At 40.5% G+C, this 16,814-nt stretch overlaps 1 protein-coding gene across 1 annotated transcript; it reads left to right on the forward strand.

The window, feature by feature from the left end:
- The first annotated feature begins 533 nt into the window (after positions 1–533).
- Positions 534–15,110, forward strand: LOC124282138 (85/88 kDa calcium-independent phospholipase A2-like). The gene is given in 18 exon segments (XM_046718109.1): positions 534–722; positions 1,790–1,891; positions 3,117–3,292; positions 4,051–4,228; positions 5,389–5,579; positions 5,917–6,013; positions 7,162–7,344; positions 8,841–8,956; positions 9,378–9,526; positions 10,255–10,287; positions 10,319–10,368; positions 10,892–11,045; positions 11,496–11,646; positions 12,258–12,391; positions 12,784–12,807; positions 12,810–12,937; positions 13,334–13,501; positions 14,194–15,110. Coding segments are annotated over 18 exon segments (2,439 nt in total). The 3' UTR covers positions 14,410–15,110.
- The last annotated feature ends 1,704 nt before the right edge of the window (positions 15,111–16,814 follow it).

Genomic DNA, 16,814 nt, shown 5'->3' on the forward strand with positions numbered 1-16,814 from the left:
ACCATACTCAAACAAAATGTCTCTAACAAATCCAACCCATGTTTGTCTGCCAACATTATCAAGAGATTACGTTATTTTATAACAAATAAGTGGATATCTACAATCTGGCATGGACAATACTTTCAACCAGTATTTGATACATTTTGTTACATACGTTACATATAACGGATACCTTCCTGACTCACCAAGTACTGCGGCATTACTAGTATTACTTGAAAGATCTAGTAATTGTTTGCAAAAATAAAGTTGAATACTTTCAATACATGACATATTTTGATATCCCCAAATTTCAGAGCTGTATACCTGAGGATGGGTAAAATTATTCTATGCTTTCTTCAACCTTCTCCAATAGTTCCCTCAATGTGACGAGACATCACAGCACAGCTTTGACCAAGCTTTTCATTTTTTCAATTTTGTGAACATTTGTCTTAACAATTGTCTTAACACACTGGAAGTAAGCTGTGTGTTGCTGTTTTCAGGGTATGTGTACCGTCTACCCAGCCAAGTAAGTCTATGATAAGAGACCTGATACAATGGCTGGTTTGCTGAAGAACTTTGTCGGTGGCATTATCAATGCTGCCTCGGCCAACATCAACCCATACAAGGTTCAAGCCAGCAATGCTGATACATACAGGAGTGCGCGTCACTGTACCATCATTGGTATATTTGGTATATCTACAGGCTTAGGAAAAGGTGGAGGGGTTGGATATAGATGGGATGGAGTGAGTGAATATGGTTTTACCCCGCTTTTAGCAATAATCCAGAAATATCACAGCTGGAAACACCAGAAATGGACTTTACATTGTACCTTAAAAACGCATGGAATCGAACCTAGGTCTTCGCATGGACGGTGGACGTTTTAACCAACTAGGCTGCCCCACCGCTCTCTGATAGGAACACATATTGGGCACACATCATCACAAGGTTCTTTAATTTAAGCATTTGTCTTAGTGTGCACATAAAGCACCAGGAACATTGTTCAGCCATACCATTAATAGTTTACCCTTTTGTTTGTTAACACTTACAGAGGTACAGATAAGCTGCGTATCTGGAGTAAATTACGCATGAAATATTTATGTGAAAACTCAATTCCTATTAAGTCTATTGCCTACAAGTATGCATGAACTTTTGAAAATACTTACACGATCTTACATGCGAACACACAAAAATGTCAAATCTTGTTTGATTAAACTCTTGCTTCTATTTCAGCATATGAACTTGGCAACTTGCAGTCTTTCTTATCGTTTCTCATGTTACAGATCAATATAGATAACAAATACGTAAACCAACATTTAAATTTTATTACATTTTTGCAATTAATGGCAAAATACCCAATTGAAGTTTGAGTAAGGTGGGTACAATTTGTTTGGTTACTCAAAGGAAAAATTAGGATACCCAATTGAGATGAACACAAGAGAGTACATAACTCAATGACCCAAAAAGTTATCTGTAGCTCAAAGCACCCTAAGACAACTGAATTAATTTGAAAAGTGTAATTCCATCTTTGTATGCTCAGAGATTTCTTTAGTCTCATGTTGATGTCTTGTTCCTTCACTACCTGACTGATGAGGCTGTCAGATCTCTATGGGGTTCAATATCGTTGTGTTGTTCACAGTGGGATTCTTTGATGAATTGATCTTCAGCCTGATATCTCTACAAAATGTCAGGTATACAATGTATTTTGAAGTAGTTAATTGCTGTGTTAAGTTGAACTTGATTATCATTTAAAACTTTAAAAATAACCTTACGCGTTCAGTAATTATATCTGTGAAATTGTTGAATATTTCAGCTTCAAGTGATAAATCGTGAGGAATGGCTGTTCCTGTACAAGCGGCCAGGATGCTTTCTGAGAGTGTGTCCTGATGATGACAGTCACGAGCAAGTGCTACAGGTGAGCTACTTCTACAGGTGAAACTACGTCATGTAGAAGGAGGGACACAGACGACTGATGCCCAATTCTCCCTGATTATTAAACTTGGTGCCAGCACCATTCCTATGTTCATGGGTTTCACATAATAATAACATTGGTAACATAATGATCCAAAAGTTGGCACTGGGCTCTATCAACACACCACTATTTGAAACATTCAAAGTCATCGCCTCACTCCTTCACAAATAGGATGGGTAACCCCAGTCCGTGCCAAAACCTTTCACGTTGTAGCACATGAATGTGTCCTGCAGTCATGTTTGATGTGTTAGTATGAACATATGGACTAGATAGAATAATAATGGTGTGTATTGATATTGCAGTAGCTTCCATACACAAGGCAATAAGTCAGAGTACTGACATTGTTAAACCAAGATATGGCTACATTTGCACTCATTCATTCTCAGCTGACCCATGAAGGTCCGGGTTAGAATGAACCTTCAGTAACCCATGCTTGTCTTAAGAAGCGACTAGCGGGATCGGGTGGTCAGGCTCACTCACTTGGTTGACACGTCATCGGTTCCCAATTGTGCAGATCGATGCTCATGCTGTTTATCACTGGATTGTCTGGTCCATACTCTTTACAGACCGCCGCCATATAGCTGGAATATTGCTGAGTGCGCAGTGTAAAACTAAACTCACTCACTCACTCATTCTCAGCTCAGTGAGAAGTTTACAACTAAGATGCCTGTGAGCCACTAGAAGGTTATTAGTCTCATGAGTCTCATACTACCAGGTAGCAAGGTGAATGTCAACATTATATAAACACAGTCAGTTACCCAAGGTGAAACCACATGTTATGTGTGTATCATTGTGAGAGGGACCAAGACACAGACACTCTGGAGTCAAACTGCCATACATGTCACCTACATAAGGATTGTAGCCTATGGTCTACACTAACATATGTTGCAGAACAAAATAATTCATAAATAATGATCATAAATACAATGAAAAGGAGCCCTTAGACTGTGGAAATCTAGACTTGCCACATATACTACACTTGCATGGGCTTTCTTGGATATATTTGTTTCAGGGTCTGTACGACTGACTACCTGTGGTCCTGCTATCAGTTAATGTATGTTCCTTTGGATTATTCACCTTGTGAATTCACCTCAGTGGCAAAATCAAATCCTGCTATCATTTTCAGTATATTCCGTATCATGATGGAGGGTGAGAGGCGTTGTGCCAGTTCAACATCCTGGCCCCGAAGATGGTGTGCCTTGTTAGCAGCAGCAGCAGCCTGAACCAGGAGGACGTGTTGCAGCGGGTGAGCGACTGCATCCGCGAACACCCCACCTGGACCGCGTGCCACATCGCCGCCTACACCGGCCTCTACGAGTGCTTCAGACATGAAATTATCAGAAGGTAGGAGCACCAAGTGATCACATTCGCTTCAAAAATATTCAAGAAAAGGAACTTGATTTAGTTAGAGATTGTTTCTCAAGGAAAGGGATTAAGTTTGTTTAATGAGGCACTATGTCTAACAAGAGGCAGTTAGAAGTTTAGTCAGCAGTTTCATTAAGGATGTATATCTCACAAAAGGGTTTTTTATTAAATAAAAGTCGTGGCATCTAAACAGAAATAATTAGATTTGTTAAAATGAATCTATGTTACTTTCGGTATCGTAGAGTGAATGGAATATGCTGAGATTTCTGTTGGTGACAAGATTTTGGCTGGTTGTTCCTATTGAATTGTTAACTAGCTGCTGACCAATCAATGGTACTATCTGATTCGTCTTGATGTCTGCTAGACAATTTGTGACAGATCTGTGATAGATCTGCATCTGATCTCTGACAGATCAAGATAGTTTGGAATGTTCTGTCAGAGCCAGAAATGTTCAACATTTAGCACTTGTCAGTGGTTAATGAAATTTCCAAGTGTCATTTAGCATCTTCCAGTGATAGGGTGGTGGGGTAGCCTAGTGGTTAAAGCATCAACTCATCCTGCTAAAGACCCAGGTTCGATTCCCCACATGGGTACAATGTGTGAAGCCCATTTCTGGGGTTCTCTGCCGTGATATTGCTGGAATATTCCTAAAAGCAGTGTAAAACCATACTCACTCACTCACTCTTCCAGTGATGTTTATACACATGGTAATGTCCACATATTTGTTGTGGCTGCAGTGCGATCAACACGGTGTGTAGTGCAACAGGATTGTCTCCCCTGATGACCAGCGTGCAGGGCAAGCAGATGCAGTGTTTACAGGAGCTGCTGATGTTGGGAGCCAGGATCGATGTCAGCGACAAGTATGGCCTCACCGTGTACCACCACGCTGTCCTCAACTTCCCATCATGCCTCTCAGTAAGTAACCTGAGTTGGGTAAGAATTTCCCAGGAGGATGATTTTACTGATGTGACACAAATGGTTTTGTTTTTCTAGTGTCACATGCAAATGTCTTAAGCACTAGCCCAACAAAATCTTAGTGAAAATTGTTCATGAGAGAAAGAACTTAATGTAGACGTCTTTAAGAAGATTATTCTGATATTGCTGGAATATTGCTATAATCGGCTAAAAACTAAAATCACTCTCTCACTCATAATACAAGTCAAATGAAACACTGGGTAATGATGGGGATGGACAATAATGATGTTATTAAGGGATTGACAATTCAAAATGGGAGAAAATGTAATGAGAGAGTGGTCAGAATAGAGAATCTCAATATATAATACAGGAATTAGACTGAATGTATGGTTTCATTATCTTTGACACAAAAACAAATATGTAGATATTAGTTCACCTTTGGTGTGATAATCACAGGCACAAACACTGCTGTATGACACAGGCTAGCTGAACTTGTGAGTATTTCATTCACAGCAGTGGAGGTTGGATCTTACATTGATAATCTGGTATTCCATCATTATTGCCTAGTGTATCATATCTCTGGTGAGAAATATATGCTGAACCCATCCACACACCAACACTTAGTTTCCATGATGACACATAGATAGGCAATGACCTTGTCACCTTTCCACTAATATATATTCCAGAGGCAATTGTTCTCTACCTTTGAATCGGGTGGTAGGGTAGCCTAGTGGTTAAAGCATTGGTTCTTCATGCCGAAGACCCAGATTTGATTCCCCACATGTGTACAATGTGTGAAGCCCATTTCTGGTGTTCCCCTTCTTGATACTGCTGGATTATTGCTGAAAGTGGCGTAAAACTGTACTCACTCTCTACCTTTGAACATTGTGTTGTGATGCAGGCTATGTTATGTATTTCGTTTGGACTGCATCCATACATATCAGATTCAAAATTATGTCCTCTGTCAGTTGTCATCAACAACAACATGTTATTCGTTTCTTCTGCTTCCTGTACGCTGTATCAGTCAAGCAGTTGATGATTACCTGACTTGCTATGCCTCTGTTTCACCGTCATCAGTCACACACTAATTATAAGGCTGAGGTGTACACTGGAAATGGTAGTAGAGTAGTCTCCCTTTAACAGTGTTCTTCTTTGTACAGATGGTGGCCAGTCATGACAAGGAGGGAGTCGTGAACTGGCTAGACGGCCGAGGAGAGACGCCATTGTTGATGGCATGTAAGAAGAAACTACCAGAGGCGACAGAGATGTTGCTGCACGTCGGTGCTGACCCCAAGATATCGGCCACTTCCTGTTTGCCTGTGCACGCAGCTGTTGATGCTGGTGATGTCAGGTGGGTCATCTGTTGTATCACTAGTTGGAACTGATCATCTCAGAAGAGAATTTGTCCCAAACATGGTGATCATATTTCTAATTTCTAACCAACCAATTAACAACAAACCACAGTTCATGATGAGCAGTTGTTATTAACATTAAGAACACAACAGAGATCAGTTTGACAGTGGCAACAAAACGTCATCAATGGATTACATCAGTATGACTGGTCTGACATTTTGTGGGAACTCTGTAAACCAAGTAATAATAGACCCAGTGGTGCTCTGTGTAAGCTTTTCCCCCGTTTGTGTTTTAAGTATTATGTTGTGTTCACTCCAAATATCTGTACTAAACAGGTCACTGGAGCTGATCTGTCGGTCCCATCCTGACCAGCTGGGCCCCCGGGATCACAAGTATGGGGGTACCCCACTACACTGGGCAAAGTCAAAGGAGGTAGGTGATGCGTCTCACTGGGCAGTGTCGAAGGGGAGGGTCTTACTCTGACACTGACTGAGGGGAGGGGTCTCAATCTGATGCTGTGGAAGGGGAAGGGTCTGAATCTGACACTGTCTAAGGGGAAGGGTCTCACTATGACACTGTCTAAGGGGAGGGGTCTCACTGGGACACTGTCTAAGAGGAGGGGTCTCACCCTGACACTATATAAGGGGAGGGGTCTCAATCTGATGTTGTCGAAGGGGATGGGTCTCAATTTGACACTGTCTAAGGGGAGGGGTCTCAATCTGACACTGTCGAAGGGGAGGGGTCTCATTGTGACACTGTCTAAGGGAGGGTCTCACTCTGACACTGTCAAAGGGAAGGGACCTCAATCTGACACTGTCTAAGGGGAGGGGTCTCACTCTGACACTGTCTGAGGGGAGGGGTCTCAATCTGTCAATCTGACGCTGTCAAAGGGGAGGGGTCTCAATCTGACACTGTCTAAGGGGAGGGGTCTCACTATGACACTGTCTAAGGGGAGGGTTCACTGGGACACCTGTCTAAGAGGAGGGGTCTCACTCTGACACTGTCGAAGGGAAGGATCTCAATCTGATGTTGTCGAAGGGAGGGGTCTCAATTTGACACTGTCTAAGGGGAGGGGTCCCAATCTGACACTGTCAAGGGGAGGGTCTCATTGTGACACTGCTCCAAGGGAGGGTCTCACTCTGACACTGTCAAAGGGAAGGGACCTCAATCTTGACACTGTCTAAGGGGAGGGGGGTCTCCCCACTCTGACACTGTCTGAGGGGAGGGTCTCAATCTGTCAATCTGACGCTGTCAAAGGGGAGAGGTCTCAATCTGACACTGTCTAAGGGGAGGGGTCTCAATCTGACACTGTCTAAGGGGAGGGGTCTCACTCTGACACTGTCGAAGGGGAGTGGTCTCACTCTGACGCTGTCAAAGGGGAGGGGTCTCAATCTGACACTGTCAAAGGGGAGGGGTCTCATCTGACACTGTCTAAAAAGGACACTTTGCACTAGGGGAGGGGAACAACATGGACGCTTGGCACTGTCTCATGGGATTGCTCTCATATGTTTTCAATCATATTTTCTGTTATGTTAGTGATTTGTTTATGCAGAAAGTGTAATATGTATGTGTATGTGTAGGTGATAGAGTTCCTGGCGCATGCTGGATGTGACATGAACTCCATGAGCAACACGCAGGATAGTGCGCTACACGTGATGATCTTCACCCAGCGTCTGGACTGTCTCATGACAATGTTGTGCTACGGCGCAGACTGCAACATGGCCGACAAGAATGCAGAGACGCCTCTACACTGGGCAGTGCAGGTAGGTCACTGTGACTACTAATTGTTAAACATGCACTTAGTGTTCCCCCTAGGATTCAGAAAGGGCAGGGTAACTTAAAAAAAAAGGGCACTTCATAATCTAAAAGGGCATTTTGGTGAGGATTATTGGAAAAATAACAATAACAAAATGTATATGAAGTCAAATGCTCTTATAATTTTATTTCTAAAGTTCATTTATTACTCTTCTCATTTTGCATTTTAAGATCAAAATTTGGAAGAAAAAAAGCATTTCAAGGCATTCATCTGTTATCACATTTGTTTACAATTTCACAAAACACGCAAACAACAATTTACAGTCTTCTTTTCTTTTTTTGCCAAGCATCTGTTCACAACTTTCTTCAAGTCAATGTCTGAAACTGACGAAGCTTCAGGCTAATCATGAGAAGTCTGTTGCAATTTTTAACACTGAGTCTGTTTCTATGATCTGTCACAATCAGTTTCACTTTTGAGAACACTCTCTCAACTTCAGAAGTTGACAATCACAGTTGCATGAATGGACAGTAATTGAACAATGTTTGGATTCAAGTTTCCAAGTTGAGGCTTGAGTCTTCAAAATGGTGGAGGGTGAACTGGTGTCAAGCTCCTTTACTTGACTCCATTCAATCTGTGTTTGGTCGACATTAAGTCCATTTCTGCCGTTGGTTTTCAACTTAGGAACATAATGAACAAAACATCATTCCCTTCTTTTTGTCATCTTCTGAGTACCTCGACCAGGACACAAGTTTTGTTGCCACTTTGTGTCAAATGCAGTCTTGTGACCACCATCTTTCTTCTTTGTTGGATTAACTGACTCTGTCTCGTGTGCCCATGAGTTTTCATAGGAAACTACCTCTGCCTCGCCTAAGTCCGGGTCTGAAAAAATATATACAAAGTTAATATACCATATTCAAAATATTCTTAGATATTAAATTTGCAATCATAATTATTAAAACAAAAATATCACACAATAATACACCTGAACGTAAGTATCTACTGTGGAGAGCTTCGACAAGGGTGTGGCTTCCCATTGTTTGAAATCGTAAAATAGTTTTACTCCTTCAAGACTTACTTTTTTATGAAATCGACACCAAACACTAAAAACAAGGATACCATGTTAAGCTGTTATGCAAGCTGTATTAACTATTTCATTTCCCAGGACAAGCAACAAAATAATTAAATGCCAATTTCGTAATCATTATCAACACAATTTTGCGTCACCCCTAGAAAGGGAGAGAACTCCGTCCTTCATGAAATCCGGAAAATACACAAGGGTTGTTGTAAAATCAAGCACAGCTGAAAAAAACCCTGGGAATTGAGGCGAAAAGGGCAGGGCGCAAAACAAAAAGGGCAGGGCGCAAAAATCAAAGGGCAGGGCGCAGCGCCCTCCTAAATGTGCCTAGGGGGTACTCTATGCACTATTGTCTCCAGAAATTGTTTTGTATGTCTGAAGTGCTTTTATTTTATATTTTTTATGAGTGCATTCATTCTTTCTTCCAGCAAGATGATATTGAGTTTGTTCGGACGTTCGTTGTGTTTGGAGCCAGTGTTAACTTGAGGAACAAGAACCGGCACACAGCTCGACATCTGGCAGCCGTGTCTAAAGGAAAGAATAAGTGAGTGGACAATATTTAGAAATACTTAATTATGTAATCTTTATGGGTACATTTGAAACTCATACTAAAGGACAAGATTCCAAATAAAATTCAGAAGAATGTGCTCAACATCTAGACTACAAGTAACCGAGATTTCTAAATACAGGATGTTTATCTCCCAACTGACTTTCCCTCCTTATTAAACTCCAGTGTTCAAGGTCTAATTCTAAGAGACTCAAAGCACTCTTTCACATCAAGCACTAAGCATCGATGACTTTATTCTAAGCTCAAAGCAGCAAGCATCGAATGCCTGTTTGTACCAAGCACTAATCATCAAGTGATTCTTACACCTAGACACTAGGCTTCGCGACTGACTCTTACATCATGCACTCAGCATCACAGAACTCTTGACATCAAGTTAACATTGAGTTTGTTCCTCCAGGGATCTCATCCTGTACTTCCTGCATGTGTCGGGGGGCAAGCGTTGTGGCGTGGACGTCAAGGGCTGTCTTGCTGGCTGTGTACCCGAGGGCACCCACAATGGCATCCCCGACCCGGTCATGAGGGGTCTTCTGAGAGTGGATAGCGTAGGTAAGGACCATTAATTCTCAGATATTCTTAAAATCACATAACTAATGTGGTATAAAAGTCATGCTGAACAGCCAGTTTCAGTTTTTTTAGTCTCTTAGAGGTAAGGATCTGTGGGTAGACTCCATGGCCTGCTATGCCACATACTCCCCAACACTCATTCACTGAGACTTGCTCCAATGTTGCATCCATAACATTTCTAGTCTGGTGATAGGACAGACACCTTATCCACACGACCAAACACATTAACTCTGCAACTAATGTTGTGTCTGAGATAGCTCCGTGCCAGGCCAAAGTATAACAGAGAAAATGGTGATCAGTATTATCACTGGCAGGTACAGAGGAAGGGCACCTGTTTTTAGTCACATACTTTAAATGTTGACTGTGCCTTCAGCCAGGTGTTTCAGGCTTGGCCCCTGTGTTCACCACAACACACACACCTAGTTCTGAATCATTTGGAATGTGCATCATGAAATCCATCCTTTTCATTTGCACAAATATTGCTGTCTTTAAAGCTACCAAATATAGAAAATATGTCAGATAGTATACCTCGTGCAGAAGGTAACCCCTTCAAGTCCCTTCAAATCTGGGTACGAAAACCATGTCTTGTGCATGCGATGTACAATAAACAGCCAAATACTTATCTCAATCCATATTATGAGAACCTCTATTACATTTCCACAACTATAACTGACAGTGTTGATAATACAATTCATGTCTTCTCTGTTCAGCTCTGTTTGATGAGATGTTGTCTCGCACATCGCGTCCCGACTGGCGCTACTATCGATCCACAAGGCGGGTCGGTGTTAGACATGGTGGATGCTCCTTCCCATATCGGAGATCGGGTGAGTTCCTTGGAGACATGCAGCTTCTGTCATGTGTGTTACAATCTGTGCATCCATATAAAAAGACACAATCAGAAAATAAGATGAATAAAGATTAAGTTACGCTTTTATCACAGTATTAGTGCTTAAATTTTTCTGCTAAATTGCACTACCAAGGGTTATTACAAATATAAATAATATAATATAGCTATTTGTTTTTAAAGATATTCAGTCAATATATCAAAACAGTCTGTCCTATCTTAAAGTTCTTGACTTGTCCTGATTTTTTTATCAGTACATGACGTAAACAATGGTTTGTAAAAGTAGAAATAACAGTTCTTTACAATCGTATAAAGGAGTCCACTGGCACTTCTTTTACTGTTCCTCCAAAAGGATTCGTCACAAAACAGAAACAGATTTTATATATAAATAAGTGTCTCAAATGTCACTTTGAATTTTCAAAAGGTAATCTACAAGCCTAGAGATAATAAAGAGATACATCTAGCACCAATGGAGTTTGTGAAGTGCGTGGTTATCCATTCAGGTGTTGTGTCTGGATGGGGGAGGTATCCGTGGCTTGGTGCTCATACAAATGCTGATGGAGATCGAGGCTGCCTCAGGACGACCAATCAAAGACTGCTTTGACTGGATTGGTGGGACCAGCACTGGTGGTATTCTTGCTCTCGGCATTGCCAGGGGTGAGTACATTATCTTGTACATGGTGGACAGAAAAAAAGAGTTATGTCCCTTTACTAGCGAGTGAAGAATGAAGGTGTTTCTAGGATAAAACTAAAGTTGTTGTTGGCAGAAGTTGATTATCTTTGTCTTGAAGCTGCTAATCAACTTTTCAGAATTTTTTTCCAAAAGTAATATCTTGGCTACTTGTCTTGAGAAAGATATTAAATCTGCAAAAATACTTTTGAAAAATTCATGAAGGTTAGTGTATATGTAATACAAGATCTACTTTTATTTGATTGCATCTGTCTAAATCCAGAATGGTATGACCAGTTTTAAATGTCTGTATACATTTATAAGCAGTAGCACCTGTGGAGATCCTGTGTAGCAGGCCATTTCTTCCCGGTCTTAACTTTCCCGGGAGAATCTGGCCTAGGCCTAGGAACTCCTCAATGATAAATTGTGTTTTTCAGGGTTTTCCCTCCAGTATCTGAAAGGTGTGTATTTCCGCTTGAAAGATGAAGTTTTTAAGGGCAGACGACCTTACTCATCAGAGCCGTTTGAGGCCATGTTGAAGAGAGAGTTTGGCGAGACACCTGTGATGACTGACATAGTACATCCAAAGTAAGTATTACTTAGGTTTGAAACTTAGTCAGATATGTCTAAATACCATCACTTACATTACTACAAAGAGGCAACGAGAGGGAAAAATTATCATAATGGCTTTAACATGGTTGGTTACAACCTGAGAAGAAACCTTGGTGGGGTAGTAGATAGAGTGTCTGCCTTGAGGTAGGAAGGTCTGGGGTTCAGTCCCTGCTACTTGATACCAACAGCTGTTAAACATTGGTACTTGTTGTTGCTCTGGGATGAAACAGGGACTTTCAGCTCTGAGTCCAGATACCAAGTCAGAGAGGGTTATCCATGTTACACAGAATCTAAGTTGGCTGGCAGTGAAAAAAACGGCATGAGTCCTCATACAAGCAGGCAGGCACACAGACACACACATCGCTATGTCTTTTTCAAACAATTTCCTGAAACTTGGGACAGTAAATAAATGCATTAAGTTCAGTTCAGCTCTTGCATTTTTAATCTAGGTATTAAAATAATTGATTCTCTACCAAATATTTCCCATGGTAGCTTGTGTGACTGAAACACACATATAGTGTTTCAGGTCACAATATGGCTGAAATATTGCTGATGTGACATAAAATCTTAACTCACTGGTGTTTCAGAGTGCTGGTGACGGCTGTCCTGGCAGACCGCAACCCTGCAGAGCTGCACATGTTCCGCACCTACAGGAAGTTCCTGAAGACCCCCCACAGAGACGACAAGGACGTGAAACTGGTGGAGGTTCAAGAACCTGAGAGTAAGTCAGTGTCACAAAGGTTGAGGTAGGACAAAGACCCTCTGGGAAGGAATAAAATCATAGTTACAGAATACTTTTGACATTTTAAAGTTTAAATATCAGAAAAACATTACTTAACATGATTTGTAGTCTGGGTTTTGTGTTATACACTTGAAAGGTTTTATGAGAAAATATGATCTTTGTTGGTGAAAGTAACACTTTGGATAACTTTCATGACTATTTTGAGTTCTGCTTAATTCTTAAACATTTATCATACCTCATCCTTTGTGTTAGCAATGCTGGCGATGAAACAGTGGAAAAGTATGTCATCCATATATTATTGAACAATGCAGCTTACTGTTGTAGCTTTGTAATGACATGACAATAAGAGAACCATGGATTGTCTCCTTCAGAACAGCCAATATGGCTGGCAGCACGGTAGTGGGAGCAGCACCCACCTACTTCAGGGCGTACGGCAAGTTCCTGGACGGCGGGCTCATTTCCAACAACCCCACCCTAGACATACTGACAGAGATCCATGAATACAACCTGGGACTTAAACAAAATGTGAGACTTGCACTATTATATACATGTGCTTGATAAGGCCTGAAATGGCAAGTGGGAAATCTAGCTAGACTTTAACTTAGGCTAGTAAACACTCTTGTGTCTGGAAGATCCTTAAAATCAGACTGACCATTCTTCCAACAAATCGAAGTTTTGCATATAAGATCAAGATTTCAAACATGTGAAATGAAACTTTATTAGCCAAAGGGAAATCCTGCCATACAATCGGAGCCTCCTATTAGACATTCCACAATTCCATTTTTCAGCTCACAAGTTTGTGTTTGTCCAAGACCAGTCTAGAATGGAAGTTGCCATTTTGAATTTCATGCCATAAAGCTTCTAATGTTGAATTTCTGTTATTCATAACAATGAAATAGTTTTCCCGTTTGTTTTCTTCAGAATGAAGGTCACAAAGTGCGGCCACTGGGATGCGTGGTGTCACTGGGTACAGGGCGGGTCCCGCAGAATGTGGTACAGAATGTTGACGTCTTCAGACCCGAAGGACTGTTTGATGCTGCAAAAGCTGTTATGGGTGTCTCTTCGCTTGGTAATCTCGTAATTGACCAGGTAGCAAACAAAACATATACTTACAGTGATTCAGTAACTTTAAAGAATATTGTTGTTGTACGTGAAAATTGGACATCAAAGCATGCAGCTCAGTTCAAAATGAAAATTTCAGTCAAGAAATTCTCAATAACACCCGAGGACCTTGAACACATAATGCTTATCTCTTACATAATTGATGTATCTCTACTCTTGGGTCTGTTTTAAGTATTGTGATAGCATTGCAACGGTATCCCACACTGCAATGGTATTGCGATATTTGTCAAGCCATTGCAGTAATATGAAACCAACTTGAAGGCTTGATAATCATATTGATCAGTGTAATAGAAATGAATCAAGTATTGCCAACAATGTTATTTCCCTCCCTTGCCAAAGGAAGGTAACTCTGATGTGCTGATATACATGAGAAATGGGCATGAGTTTTCCTAAACATTATAATGTTTTTACTTACTACAACACTAAATGTAGAGATAGCTTCTGATTTTACAGGTTGTCAGCAAGCATATTGCTTATATGAACTGAGTTGATCTGGTGATCACATGATTGAAAGTAAAGAGACATGTACAAGAATGTTCCTAAATTATACGTTTTCTGTAAGTTTACAATCACCAATTGCAAATGGCACCAAAAAGGGCCTCTGTCATTCCTCATTCCTTGTCTCCAAGAGATCTCACAGTTGCTATGCAATCCTTCAGGCTACTGTATCGGAGGGGAGACCTGTGGACCGAGCCCGTGCATGGTGCAGCATGATCAACGTCCCTTTCTACCGCTACAGCCCACAACTCTCGGAAAATGTAGCTCTTGATTGCCATGACAACTCCAAACTAATCAACATGATGTGGGAATCTCACTGTTACATGGTTGCCAACCGACACAGGATTGAAGAACTCGCCACCATGCTTAATGTGTAAACTGATATGTGCTTAAACACTTTGAAATACTGCTACTATTCTGAATATGAATTCCATTTAAACTGTCAGACACTGAAAACTCTTGGTGTGTCACGTTGTGTTTAGGTATACACACCTAAGGAGATATTTTGGAGGATTGGGATACATTGTTTAGGACCTGTTTATCCTAATCCACAGATTTCAAAGATATGCTGTATGACCTAATGTGATGCATGTCATCGTATCCCAGTTGGGTAGATTGATGCTCATGCTGTTGATAACTGGATTGTCTGGTCCAGACACGATTATATACAGACCGCCGCCATATAGCTGGAATATTGCTGAGTGCAGTGTTTCACACCAAATCAACCTAATGTGATCCTTATGGAAAAAACAACATTGATAAATGTTCTTGGTTTTCGCTATTGTGAACATTAGTAGGTACCATTTTATAAACATTTAATGTGTAAGATGTGTCAAAAATGTTTCTATGGTTACCAGTATAAAGCATGACCCACCCAACCTCAGTCCATCTGTGCCAACTGTACCAGATAATCGGATGTTGTAAATTTTCTATTTCCAATTATGGAATATACATTATTCGTTGTTTGTGTTTTTCTACTTGTGTAATTTTCTGGTTCTAACAGGTTATATTGCTGACAGCAATGGACCTATGAAATACTAAAAGGTTGAAATGTTACAGGGGAATTTGTGAACGCGTCCTTCCGTGTTAAATTCTAGATGATACAGTGTTTGTAGGGTTTTAATTATAATGCATGACCTAAGTATTTTCCACAATTATCTCCCTTGAGGAATCTGGGTAGGAATGGTTCCCAGGAACATTTGTTGGAAGCGGCCCGACAATCTTGTCTAATAAACCAACCTAACCTGGGAAATGACACACATGATGTTAGACTCTGACCCTATGTCAAGTAATACAAGGAAATTGACTGTAGAAATGTAGAGGTTCTCACAGTGCTCTTCAAACATGGTTTCACATCACAATAGTCTTTTGAACTAAAGTGATACAATTGCAATAGTTGTAATACTACTTCTCTTCCTACTTGAGTTAGTGAATACTGAGAGAAACATTTTCTTCCACAATTTAAAGGATGATAAATGTGTTAAAAATCAGTAATTTCTCAGGATATCTATTTTGCCTTTTGCATTTTGATTTGATTGGAATGTTGTGAAAATGTGTAAGACATCTGTACATGTTCTGATGTCCAGATTAGTAAAATGGCAAAATTACTCTTTGAATGTTTTTCATGAATGTTTCTCCTGTTTATAGTACCTGATGTTACATTGAAGGATAATGCTCTTTCTATGTAATTCTACAGATATCAATTCAGGTGGAGTATTTCTTCCAATTCCACACCGAACATGGGGATTATTGTCATCCATGTTGATTACGACTGTGTTTTCTGTGTAGCAGTATAAATATCTCAGTTGTTTAAAGTGACGTGTGTTTAAGGTGTATGTTTTGTAGTTTTTATATACTTGTATAGTTACTGTTATTGCTTAAGCTGTCTGTCATGTCAAGGTGATATTTACATAAAGCTTGGTATACAATGATAGGCAGGAGAACCCATGGCATGTAATCAAACATGGCAACTGTGTTATTGGTTTCTAGTTCACTTTCCTGTAGATACTATGGGAACCTTGTACAATTGATTCCAAATATTTCATCCTGATTGCTTACAATTGCAGCTCTGGAAGATATTTATTTCCAATAGTCATGACTGATTATGTGGGCATGACTGTTGGCAGTAGGTATGGTGGTAGTAGCTTGTTCTATGATTTGTATGACTGTTGGCAGAAGAGTAGTAGCTTCTACCATGTTACTGTTTGACTGCTGGCAGCAGGAGAGTAGTAGCTTCTACCATGTAACTGTTTGACTGTTGGCAGGAGAGTAGTTGCTTCTACCATGTTACTGTTTGAACTGTTGGACAGGAGAGTAGTAGCTTGTACTACAATTTGGTTTGACTGTTGGCAGGAGAGTAGTAGCTTGTACAACATTTGGTTTGATTTGGTTTTGACTGTTGGCAGGAGAGTAGTAGCTTGTACTACAATTTGGTTTGACAGTTGGCAGGAGAGTAGTAGCTTGTACTATAATCCTGTTTGACAGTTGGCAGGAGAGTAGTAGTTTGGTTTGACAGTACTATAGCTTGTACTACTGTTTGACAGTTGGCAGGAGAGTAGTAGCTTACAACGACGTACAACGGATTTGGTTTAATGACTGTTGGCAGGAGTTGGCAGTAGTAGCTTGTACTACAATTTGGTTTGACAGTTGGAAGGAAAGTCGTAGCTTGTACTATAATCCTGTTTGACAGTTGGCAGAAGAGTAGTAGCTTGTACTATAATTGTATGAACTATGTTTGAATGATTCTGTAAGATAAGGTATGATGGTAGATGGCACATGTTAT

This window comes from Haliotis rubra, unplaced genomic scaffold (assembly GCF_003918875.1).
Source record: "Haliotis rubra isolate DU_JTF1 unplaced genomic scaffold, ASM391887v1 Scf293, whole genome shotgun sequence".
Lineage (NCBI taxonomy): Eukaryota > Metazoa > Mollusca > Gastropoda > Lepetellida > Haliotidae > Haliotis > Haliotis rubra.